General features: G+C 52.4%; 1 protein-coding gene across 3 annotated transcripts; it reads left to right on the top strand.

Moving 5' to 3' along the window:
• Nucleotides 1–2,407: 2,407 nt before the first annotated feature.
• On the top strand, nucleotides 2,408–3,714 carry LOC119343493 (probable carboxylesterase 15). 3 transcript variants are annotated; one of them, XM_037614424.1, is made up of 2 exons: nucleotides 2,408–3,170; nucleotides 3,237–3,714. In XM_037614424.1, exons 1-2 carry the CDS (start codon nucleotides 2,473–2,475, stop codon nucleotides 3,541–3,543), a joined length of 1,005 nt encoding a protein of 334 aa, XP_037470321.1. In that variant the 5' UTR covers nucleotides 2,408–2,472; the 3' UTR covers nucleotides 3,544–3,714. The 3 variants fall into 3 exon arrangements, with proteins under 3 accessions (XP_037470321.1, XP_037470326.1, XP_037470314.1); XM_037614429.1 differs by having other exon boundaries at nucleotides 2,408–3,175; nucleotides 3,242–3,714; XM_037614417.1 differs by having other exon boundaries at nucleotides 2,408–3,714.
• Nucleotides 3,715–12,509: the final 8,795 nt, after the last annotated feature.

The following is a 12,509-nucleotide window of genomic DNA, read 5'->3' as shown; positions in this document are numbered from 1 at the left end:
GTCGTCGTCGTCGTCGTCGTCGTCGTTGTTGTTGTTGTTGTTGTTGTTGTTGTCGTCGTTTTTGTCGTCATCGTCGTCGTCGTCGTTGTTGTTGTTGTTGTCGTCGTCGTTGTTGTTGTTGTTGTTGTCGTTGTCGTCGTCGTTGTGTGGCATCGCCGGTCTAGGTGTAGGACTGTTGTGTGGTTGTTTGGGTGTAGGACTGCTGATGCTGGTAGTTGCCGGACTAGGTGGGATCTGACTCTTCCACATGCTCGTCCTCATGGCCTCCTCCTCCTCCGTTGTGGATGATGTCGAGCATCTCCTTGTCCGGGTCATCGTACGCCATCCCCCGCTCTAAGCATTGCAGCGAACAGCATGCGGGCACCAATTTGCTCCCTGCCCATCGTCCTCGTCTGGACAAGCTGCGACAAAGAATACTCGGAGAAGAGGGGCGTTGTGTTAACATAGACCATGTAAGGCATCGTACTGGCGGGGTGTTCCGGGTTGCTTGGCGGCGTAGTAATACGGAGGCTTGTAAGGCTCCAGCCACAACGCCGTCTGTACTGTGGGCGCGCCCGTCTGGCGGCATCTGCCACGACCGCGCCGTCCACCATGACCTCCACACCCAATGCCACCTCCAGGCCCATCGGCGGCAACCGCTTGTTGATCTTCTCCTCATTTGCAGCCTTCGCTTTGACGTGGCGAGTTTGCCGCGTCGCCGAGCTAATCTACAGCGAGCGTGATGCTCGGATCCTCCGCCGGCTCCATCTTCGATAGGTTCTCCGACAGTTCCATGCGTTGGTGGTGGAAGAAAGGAGAGGGTGGAAGAAAAGGGTTGGAGCTGGACAAAGAGCCGCGGGGAAGGAAGAAGAGAGTGGGGGATTTTGGTGTGGAAACAATGTGGGGTGCTCCACAAGTGCGGGCCCATCCTTCCTTTTGGGTGGGCAGGGGACAGAGAGAGACGTTTCGTGTGTCTGGACTCCCGCAAATCTCCTACATTTGTCTCCTGTTTACGGGAGAAAACACGTTCGAACCGCATTGCAGACCGATACGAAATCGCTTGGATGACTTTCATAGTCCGGAAATGCCCTAAGGCATAGCTATAGTGCTTGGACAGTCCATGATTCAGAGGAGCAGAACCACTTGTATCGAAAGTCCTATTCTACTCCCGAGCTCAAATGCTCCCGCGTGAATAGTAAAATAAAAAAAAACTCCCTCCGTCCCAAAATAAGTGTCTTCTTGAGACACTTATTTTGGGACGGAGGGAGTAGTAAACAAATTCAAAAAATTCTAATATTTTTTTTTTTGATAAACATTGACAAAATGTCTTGTATGCATGCAAAATTTCAGTACTTAACAACATTCGTGCAAGGTGTGGCAAAAAAAACAGCACTCCAAAATGTTTCCGAAACTAGCATTTTTGGAACATCGATTTTTTTTCCCACCCCTTTCACGAATGTCGTTTCGTGCTGAACTTTTTCCAACATACACAACATTTGTCAAAGTTCACCAAAAAAATAGAGTTTTTTGAATTTTTTACTATTTTTTTGATTTTACTGTTCATGAAGGGAGCATTTGAGCCGGGGTGTAGATACTCCATGTGCCACTTGTATGCCTGTCAATCAGCTATCTCTCCAGGGCACGTCTGTACTCGTGAAGCATGCAAAAATTATCCTTACGCGACATGTCACACATGTAGCGATGATATGTCTGAGTCTCATGGGTCCGGGACGCATTTACTCGTGAAGCACACAGAAATACTCCACGACCCCGAACGGAGGGAGTATGGATGATGATAACGTGTGACATCAACTTGTGTGTGTGTATCCCCACTTAAATCATGTTCCCTGCTAGTCCGACGCATGCCCCACGTAAAATGCCCGGGACGATTTAATTCGTTCGCACCTGATGTGTCGAGCCACAGAGGCTAGAGAAAATTTGTCTTACTTTAATCTATTCTACTACTATAATAATCTGCTGGTTTTTTTTGAGAGAGAATAATAATCTGCTGTTGGTAGTGAGAAACAAGTGATTCCCCGACCCCGAACTGTGACTGACCAAGGTGTGGTAGTCGAGTCCACGGCACGGGCTCCAACCCCTAGTTCGGGACTTAGAGTTTGGTCCTGCGTGTTTACAACATGAGAACGACCAACACGTCCACATCATACCTCGGTCGCGGCCTACGCGCTTCACACAAGTCCACGCGACACACGACCTACTGCCTTTTTGGCCCTTTTTACCAGCTCCAACTGCACTGCCGCCACAACAATTCCGATCAAATTCCCTGCCACCCGCTTCGAAATTTCCCACCAAAAAATTCAACGGCAGAGCGCGACACGACCACCTTAACGATCGCTCTGCTCCGCCACCGCCACCGCCTATAAAACCCCACCTCCCCTCCCCCGTTGCCACCACCAAACCAGCACACTCTCACACCGTACCTCACCCTACACACGACGCCGCGCAACATACACCACAGCGACGACCGGACCGATGGCCCCCGCCGCCGCATCGCAGCACCAGGCGACCACCGTGGCGCCGCCGAGCGGCCGTAAGGTGGTGGACGAGGTGTCCGGCTGGCTGCGCGTGATGGACGACGGCAGCATCGACCGCACCTGGACGGGCTCGCCGGAGGCACTGCCGCTCATGCAGCCGGTGCAGCCCTACGCCGTACCCCGCGACGGCCACACGCTCCACGACCTTCCCGGGGAGCCCAACCTCCGGGTGTACCTCCCTGAGGTCGACGCGGGCAGCGTCGGCCGCCTCCCCGTCATCGTGCAGCTCCACGGCGGCGGCTTCTGCATCTCCCACCCGTCATGGGTCCTGTACCACCACTTCTACGCGCGCCTCGCGTGCGCCGTCCCGGCCGTGGTGGTCACCGCCGAGCTCCCGTTAGCCCCAGAGCACCGTCTGCCCGCCCAGATATACACTGGTGTCGACGTACTCCGGCGGCTGCGGTCCATCGCCATGTCCGACGAAGGCTCTCTCGACGACCCCGCGGCTGAGCTCCTCCGCGAGGCCGCGGACATATCTCGCGTGTTCCTCGTCGGGGACAGCTCCGGTGGCAACCTCGTCCACCTCGTGGCCGCCCGCGTCGGCGAGGACGGCGCGGACGCCTGGGCGCCCCTCCGCGTCGCCGGCGGCATCCCGATCCATCCGGGGTTCGTGCGAGCCACGCGGAGCAAGTCGGAGCTGCAGGACACGCCGGACTCAGTGTTCTTCACGCTGGACATGCTGGACAAGTTCCTGGCCATGGCGCTGCCGAAGGGCGCCACCAAGGACCACCCGTACACGTGCCCGATGGGCCCGAACGCGCCGCCGCTGGAGTCCGTCCCTCTGCCGCCGATGCTGGTGGCGGTCGCGGAGAAGGACCTCATCCGCGACACCAACCTCGAGTACTGCGACGCGCTGCGTGCTGCCGGCAAGGAGGTGGAGGTGCTCATCAACCGCGGCATGAGCCATTCCTTCTACCTCAACAAGTTCGCCGTCGACATGGACCCTACCACCGGGGAGCGAGCCCAGGAGTTTATCGACGCCATCAAGAGCTTCGTTGCCCGCCACTAATAAAGCATATAGTATCCCACACGTGCCGCACTGCATATAGTAACAGGTGTGTCTGCCATTAAGTCGATCGACCTATGTGTGAGTTTTGCGTCATATATACGTGATGGCTTCTGGATTGTATCCGGTCGCCTCGTCTGTTATTCATCAGTAAACACCATTGCTTAATTATCAGTGTATGCGTCCAAAGTCTTTCGTTATCAGGCCATCTTCAGCAGCATTCGTGATCAGTGTTGTTTCATGTCACTGTAAAAACCAGTCAAATCATGGGAAGTGTTTGCAATGTTGATTATGCAAAATTCAGCCATTGTTGTGCAACTGAACGTACTGTATAAAATTCATAAAATAAGTCTTCTAATAGCTTCTCCAACAGATGATGTATTTTACATCATAACAAGTGGTTGGAGAAAAATATACATCCTGAAAAGTGTTTTTTACACATAAACATAAAAATAAACATGGCCTCTCAACTTGCGTCTTCTCCATTGTCACTTAGCACATTATGAACATTAGCTTGAAGATAATCATTTCCTTCCTTCACACCGTTATCACTTGGCACATTGTGAACATTTGCTTGTGATCCATCCATGTCGTCACCTCCACCTAAGCCACCTCCAATGCCACCTCTCATGCCATCATGTTACCACCATAGTCACCTCCTACACCGCCCATCATGCCACCGAAGCCGCCTCCTGTGCCACCCATTGTGTTACCAACGGCACCTCCCATTCCTCCTCCCATTCCTCCCCCATGCCACTCGTTGCTCCTCCGAAGCCACCCACTGCTCCTTCCATGCCACCCATTCCTCCTCCAAGGCCACCCATCGAGTTCCGCATGCTCATGGTCTTCTTCGCGACCATTTTCGTCATGACAAAGCTCCACAAACGATGTTTTGTTTGCTTTGAGGCCACTTGTGTCCATGAACATTTTTTTTGCTTTGTCCTCCACCACCTTAACCTCTTTGGCCACCACTTTCCTCTCCTCTAGCTTGACCTTCCTCTCCTCTCTCGCCGCCAGCCGCTCCTCAGTCACCGCCCTCTTCTCCTCGATCGCCGCCTTTCGCCTCTCGACCTTCGCCCTCTCCTCCATTTCTTTAAATTTCAAAATCCTTTTTTCTTCAGCATACTCTTTTCTCGCAACGAGGATGGCTTCAAATTGTCTCCGAACTTTAATTCCTTTGCTTTTTTATTTTCATCAGGCCTATATGCTTTGGCAACCGAGTGAGGAGTGAGGTTCCTTCTCACCTCCTCACCACCACCACCATCATCATCTTCGTGTTCACGATCGACAACCAAGTTCTTCCTCCTCGAAAGTTCAAAAGCTTCTTGGTTTTTCTACTTCTCCTCATCCTTGAGCTATTTCTAGCAATGTTGGAAAGAGAACAGTTTTCCTTTCCTCTTTTTCTTGTTCCGGTTCTTCCCTCTTTCTTGGAACAAACCTTGAGCAAACATGAACTACATAACAATAAATAAACTTCGTTAATTTGGACCATATGAAACCACTTGGGTTCATGAAAAAGAATTCGAAAGTAGCAACCAATTGCCATGTATTTTTTATCGCAACCACTTGGGTTCATGTGGTCAACATTGGTCAAGCAACCTGACCATTTTTGGCATTCAGCGTTGATAGTGGACCATCGGTGCCAAATAGTATCCCTCGGTGGATAATGACCACTTGTGTTCCGTTGATCAAAGAATTATTTGATGTGGTTCTAATATGTGGTCGCCGATTGGTCACTTCCAAGCGGTACAAATCAACATATCTTCGGCATTGGAATAGTTTGCGGTTCGTCCCTTCGCATTCCCAACAAAACCCTCTTCTTCCATGTCAATGTTCTCATCATCAAATGGTAATATCATATTCTTGCTATGGACAATTTTGAGGGGCCAAATATTCGGTCGCAACATTTGACACGCACATGCATATTTCATCATCAACACTACAAATGCACATACACACTATCTCACATTATTTGCATATGAGCATGACAAGAACAATTAAAAACATGGTTTTTTACCTTTGGGACATTTCGTCGAGCATGTTGAAGACAGTGGCGGCGGGCGTCGACGGCTCATCTTGCACGGCTGGCGGCCGGGCATGACATGGTGGGGGAGGAGGCACGCCATCGGAAGCAGCAACAACCGCAAGTGTCGATGGGATCGAAGTTGCAGCAGTTTTCGTGGACGCCTTCGTCTTCTTTGGCCGGACCTAAGACCCAACCTGAAGTGTCCTTGTCTTTGGTGAACTTATTAGTCGGTGCATGTAATTCTATTAGAACATATCTTGATGCGGTACGTTAGATTTTGACCCGGCCTGAACTAGCACTGTGTTGTGCCATACCGTTTACGTAGAAAAGCTAGGAATCATCCGCAATAGCCGGGGTTCTATTGATTCGTGGGAAAAGGAAGGAGGAGACGAGCCATAGCACCAAGGTCAAAGACGGCATCTCCGCGGGTAGCGCATCGAGGTGAGATGACGACGTGGCTCGCCGCGACGTCTCAAGCGGAAGCGAGTCGGAGGTTTTCAGGTGCAAGGGTTTCATTTTTATCCCATGGAGACGGCAATTGTGCGACCAGCAAGGCCCAGACAGGTGGCAACCCGAGAAGAGGTGGTAGGCAGGCTCGAGAAGGGAGGTTGTGATCTGATTATCCGTAAAAGGAGATGAACATGTGAAAACAAGGAGGATGGAGATGACGATCCAACCCTCTATTTCTAATCTAACGGCTCGCAGACATTACCTGAATCTTTTTTGGGCGACTGGTCAGTAGTCGGTCCCAATACTGTCATGGAAATAGCGTGCGACAACTCTACTAGTTTCTGTTGCACCGAATAGGACTTTGCCCCACTTCCATGGCCTCATGCGTTGCCAGGGAAATAATGAGTTGGTCAACAATCGACAACCGGCATTTCTCTTTTCATTTTTTTAACTGCAAACGATATTTCTTGAAGTACACAAGTAGAATAACATGCCATTTTTTCGGATAATCACATGCCCTTTTTGGAAAGTACAAAAGCTACCCTACATATAACACCAAATGCAGTTGGACAGGCCCAGTCCCACTATGTAGCCCTAATGTGATGTTGACCCATGGGGTGGGTTGAGCTGGTCAAGATGTGGTATAATCCATCATGGCCTCATGGGATCCTTAGATTACCACATTAACTCATCGAACTGTCAAGCTCAACGGAATCACTAAAAATTCTGACGTCGGATTTTTAGAGACTTAAAACAAACGCGGTAGTGGCTGTTGATCTTTTCACAGAGATCTTAGAGCAGTCAACACATTAGCTTCTATAAACGTTCGCTCAATGTGTGCCTCCACTCGAATACATTTTCTCCACTGACGCGACTCTACCATCCTCTACCCCAATGCATCTCTCTCCATCCTTTGCTTTATCCCATTTTCGTCCAGGCGAGAGCACCAGTGCTGCCACCAATGAGGGCCCAGGCCTAGCCACAATAGATCGATAGAGAGGGAGGTCAAATGTCGGTGCTCCCTGTCGGCATAGGCGGGCTCGAGGTGGTCGTTGTGCTGAGGCGGAGTGCGGCGGAGCAGATGCCGATGTGGCGCCCAGGGAGGAGGTCGGGGCGCGGAAGGGGGAGGTGCAGGCGACAAAGCCAACGAGATGGTCCTCGGTGGCGACAGCTGGATCGTGGAACGGGTTCTCCAGGGCCGCAGCCGCACCCCCGTTCGGAAGGCTGGACATATCATATATACCTAAGAGATTCACCCCCACTATCTTATTTATCTTGACATGCAACCGATCCATATCATCAAGTAGGTCCACCACGTAAAAATGTTTTCCACTAACTCTTCATGCACATGCTGTCGTGGTTCTAAGCCTGACAGTAGAGTGGGGGGTAGGTATGGAGAGGCAAGGTCCTAGCTATGGAGAGGTTGTAAGCACAAAGGATGTACGAGTTCAGGCCCTTCTCGGAAGAAGTAACAGCCCTACGTCTCGGAGCCCGGAGGCGGTCGAGTGGATTATGAGTGTATGAACTACAAGGTGCCGAACCCCTCTGCCTGTGGAGGGGGGTGGCTTATATAGAGTGCGCCAGGACCCCAGCCAGCCCACGTAGGAGAGGGTTTAAGGTGAGTTAAGTCTGGGGCGTTACTGGTAACGCCCCACATAAAGGCCTTTACTATCATAAAGTCTACTTGATTACAGGCCGTTGCAGTGCAGAGTGCCTCTTGACCTCCTGGTGGTCGAGTGAGTTTTCGTGGTCGAGTCCTTCAGGCCAGTCGAGTGAATCCTCGTTGGTCGACTGGAAGGCGACCTCTTCTAAGGATGTCCTAGGGTAAGTTACTTGGATCAGGTCCATGACCCTACCTTAGGTACATAACCCCATCATTAGCCCCCGAATGGATTGAGGCTTCGAGTGAAGAAGGAGTTGATGTCGTTTCCGATTAACCTTTGCGCTTCAGTTGTGCGCTGTTCTGGACCAAAGAATCCCTTTGTCGACAGGAAACAACTTGCCTTCAGTCGACTTGATCCATTCTGTTTTTGCGTCGAGTGATCTTTCAGGCTTCGATGATCTCCGAGCGACGGATCGCCAGAAACACCGCGCCTGACAGACTGATTTGTTGCTCGCGGATTCCGCGGGATGCGAAATTTTGGGGCGCGCGCGAAGCGGGTCGGACCGCGGCGTTCGGATGGGACGGGGCATGGACGCCTCGATCTCTGCGCCGCCTTTTTCGCCACGTATCCCGTCTGCATAACTGTTCCAGATATGATTAGATCGACCGGGCCCACCTGTCATCCACTCGGAAGGGACCTTATAAATGTGCCCGGCGAGGATTTCTGTGCTGCGCCTTAGCATTCTCCCCCTCTCTCTGCTTCCTTCCTCCCTGCTCAGCGTGCTCGCTCTCGCCCCCGCACCACTTCCCTTCGCGCATCTCGCCGGCGATCATGGCCAAGGAGAAGACGGCGGCGCTGGAGCGTGCAAAGAAGGTGTCGGCGTCGGAGAAGGCGAAGGGGAGATCCACCAGCCGCGGAGGGTCCTCGTCCAGATCCCGCCTGCCGAAAGGCTGGGTCCAAGGAGACTGGATCGACCATCACTGAGAATGACATTCTCGACATGGCCAACGAGGGCTTGATCCCCCACGGAGCTGCGAGGCTTCCGGGGAAGGAGTGGCAGCCTCAGCCAGAAGAGGGTGAGTGTGTGCTTTTGGCCACCCATGTGGATCATGGGTTTTCCTTGCCGCCGAGTGTTTTCTTTCGTGGCTTCTTGAATTTCTTCGGAGCGCAGCTCCACCATTTTACCCCAAACTCCATTGCCTATCTTGCTGCGTTCCTGTCCATGTGTGAGGGTTTCTTGGGCTGTCGACCGCACTGGGGTTTGTTCAAGCATATATTCACGTGTCGCTCTCAGACCGTGAAGAAGGCGAGTCCAGGCGACGAAAAGACCCGAGTCGTCCAAATGTGTGGGGGTTTGGGCATCCAGGTGAGGAACAAGAGCACCTTTCCGCCCATGACCTTTCCCGAGTCAGTCAGAGGCTGGCAGTCGACCTGGTTCTACTGCCGGGACCAGTCGACGCCGGGACAGTCGAGTGGACTCCCACAGTTTACCATGGACCGAGTGAACAAGCCCTCCTCTCTGAAGTTGATCCCGGAGGAGAAAGCTGATGTGAAGATGTTGATGGAGCGCGTGGTGCAGTTGGTTCGGGAGGGAGTGACGGGCATGGATCTCCTGGAGGTCTTCCTCAGGCGTCGCATCCAGCCCCTCCAGTTGCGGAGCCACTGCATGTGGTTGTACTGTGGGACCGAAGACGAGACTAGAGTCCATCCAGAAGCAGTCGACGATGTCACTCTGGAAAGATGGATGGCAGCCGTCACCGGAAACAAGGACAACCCACGCGGAGCCAGAAGGATTCCTCCACTCGACCACAACAGTGATCCAAATAAGGTACACTTGCCCTGCTCTCCACTGCATTCTTGTCGCATTCATCTCTGTCTACTCTGCCGACTGGTCGACTGATCATTGTCTTGATATCTGCTAGGCCCTCACCGAGCTGTACTCGATGCCCAATGGGGCACAAACTCCGACTGAGGAGGGTGAGGCGAGTGGGGGCGAGAGCCAGGACGAGGAGGAATGGGACTCGGACGTTGCAGGGGACGACGACGACGATGATGATGACGACGGCGATGATGATGACGCCGAAGACGAGGAGGAAGAGGAGGAGGTCGTGCCACCGCGCTCGGAAAGGCGGTCGAAGCTCGTCCACGACCCTTCGACTGAACGTGGCAAGGGGGTTGCGACGCAGTCGACCAAGCGCCCTAGGACCACTTCTCCAGCGCCGACTGAAAAGGCGCCGAAGCAGCCTAGGGGGGCTCCGCCAAAGCCGACCAAGCTCCTGCCGAAGATGAAGGTGTCCATCCCCACCATATCAGGGTAATTGTGTCGTTTGAGTCTTCTTATTTTGTGTGAACTTTAACTCTGGTCGACGCTGAAGTTAGTCGACTGATCCTTTGGAGTTGCAGTGCTGCTACTTCTGAGACCTCGGCCCGGGCTGATGACCACGAGATGGAGGATGCAGCAACTTCGAACCCAGGTACTGTATTCTTAACACCGTTCTTAGTCGACTGACTCGCGATCTCTGATCCTGATTCTTCTCCGCAGCTCCACCCAACACTGTTATCAATCTCCCTGACGACGACGAGGATGAAGAACCACTGGCACGCAGGAGGAGTCGGAAAGCGTCCACCAGTAAGGTGCTTCAGGATGTGACGGCGCCTGAGATTCTGACTGTGGAGGAAGAGAACACCACTCGACACACGGTGTCCTTCGCAAATCCACTGACGAGTGCCCAGCAGCCCTCTCTCTTCACGACGCACCACGTCCCAGAGGACCAAGCTGGCGCAGCGAAGGAGGCAATACGCCAGGCGGGACTCATGATGGAGCAGCTGAAGACCATCCAGGACGCGAGCCAGGCAGCTTATGACGCCAGTTCTGCCCTCCAAAGCAATGTCCAGGTCAGTCGACCGCTGTTTGTTCTGTTGGATATGCTACCAAAAACTTTTCTTTTCCGGAATTCATAGTAGTCACCCACTGGGTGTGTCGAATAAACTCCGTGTTAGCGGGGGCAGGCTGAGTGCACCCGCTGGGTGTAGTCCCCAAGGCTAAGGTCGACTGCTGGCAGTCGGCCTTAGGCTTTATGATGTCGATCTTTCTGTCAGTCGACTGGTCGACTGGATTTTACAAACCGGTGGGGGCACGCTGAGTGCACCCACTGGGTGTAGTCCCCGAGACTGTGGTCGACTGCTTGCAGTTGATCACAGTCTTAGAGAATGCACCTCGCACCTTTTTTTTTTGGGGGGTCGACTGGTCGACTTTGTCTTCATCGGGATTAGTGGGGGCACGCTGAGTGCACCCACTGGGTGTAGTCCCCGAGACTACGGTCGAATGCTTGTATTCGGCTGTAGTCTTAGAAACGTGTGTTTTTCGCTTTTTCACTCGGAAGTGGATTATTTTTGACATTTAGTCGATTGGTTCTTCGCAGAACTCTTGTGATCTTGTGGCTCGCTACTCAGAGCTGGAACAAAAACATACTCAAGTCTAGCTGAGCTTGAAGCTGGTTCAAGAGAAACTGACAAAGGCAAAGGAGGAGACCGAAGGTATGTTTGGTGAGACCCTGACGACTGCTTTTCCCCTTGCTTGTTTCAAAATCTGATCTTGCTGTAACTTGCAGGTAAGGTAAGGGAGGCCCAGCAGAAGAAAGACCTTGAGCTAGCTGAGAAGATCAAGCTTGCTGACGAGAAGTTAGCTTCAGTCACCAAGCTCGAACAAGACAATACCAATCTGAAAGCTGCTCTTGGGATTGCCAACAAGGAGGTCAGTCGACTGAAAACTGATAAAGCTGCCCTGACCGACCAAGTCAGCAAATTGACTGAGAAGAAAACTGAACTGGAGGTCTTCCTGAGTGGCCTTGCCAAGAAGCTGTTTCTTATGCTTGAAGGTAAACCTCCATGTTTGGAAAATATTTCCAATTGTGGCTTTTTCCATTCGACTATCCCCTTGACTTAGTGATCATCCTTGCAGAATTTTGTCAAAACTTTGAAGAAGAAACCAGCCGACTGGAGCCAAACCTCGACCCCGTCAATTCTCCGGTGAACGACGAAGTTGCCATGGATGTTTTCCGACTGGAGTCTCGTGTTGCAGCTGTCGTGGACTATCTCGCAAGGCTGAAGGCCGCCACATCTCGCATCGACTCGACGCTCTGGCCTGAGGAGACACTTCAGAATGACCTTGAGTCGCTGATGGCCCGCTTGAACACGATCCCTGGTCGAGTGCAGGAGTGGAAGAAGTCCTCGGCTCGGTGTGGTGCAGATGTCGCTCTGTGTCTGGCCCGAGTCCACTGCAAAGATGCGCGAGAAGAGAAGCTGGCGGCCCTTCGGGTGGCCAATACCAAGAAGCACGACTTCAGGTCCTTTATGGAAACTTTCCTTGCAGCTGCCACTCGGATCGCCGACGGGATTGACCTTGATGAATTTGTTGCACCTTCCAGCCCTCCACAGGAGGGGTAAAAAACTTCTTCTGGCTCGACGCTTTAAATTTGCCTCGGTATGCCGAGTGGAATTGTAACCGACAAACCTTAACAGGCTTGACGCCTGAGCACTTTCGGTTCCTTTAGATGTCGATTCAAACTTGGATTTGGTGCTTGAATACGATTGCCTTCGGCTCGGAATGTCTTTTGCAGGTTCAAAGCAAGGTGTCTGTACTGCAATCGACTTATTCTTTAGTTGACTTAGGCGAGCACTGGGCTGCAGCTAAGCCCTCGAGTGAGAGGTTTACTCTTCACTCGGCAGGATTTTTATAACTTAGGCGAGCATAGGGCTGCAGCTAAGCCTCCGAGTGAAAGTCTGGCTTACCACTCGGTAGGATTTTGATAACTTAGGCGAGTGCTTGGACTGCAGCTAAGCCCCCGAGTGAGAGGGTTGCTCTTCACTCGGTAGGATTTTTATAACTT

Source organism: Triticum dicoccoides, chromosome 1B, assembly GCF_002162155.2.
Source record: "Triticum dicoccoides isolate Atlit2015 ecotype Zavitan chromosome 1B, WEW_v2.0, whole genome shotgun sequence".
In the NCBI taxonomy this organism is placed as follows: Eukaryota; Viridiplantae; Streptophyta; class Magnoliopsida; order Poales; family Poaceae; genus Triticum; species Triticum dicoccoides.
Note: the sequence above shows the minus strand (reverse complement) of the source record. Positions and strands in the feature narration are given on the sequence as shown.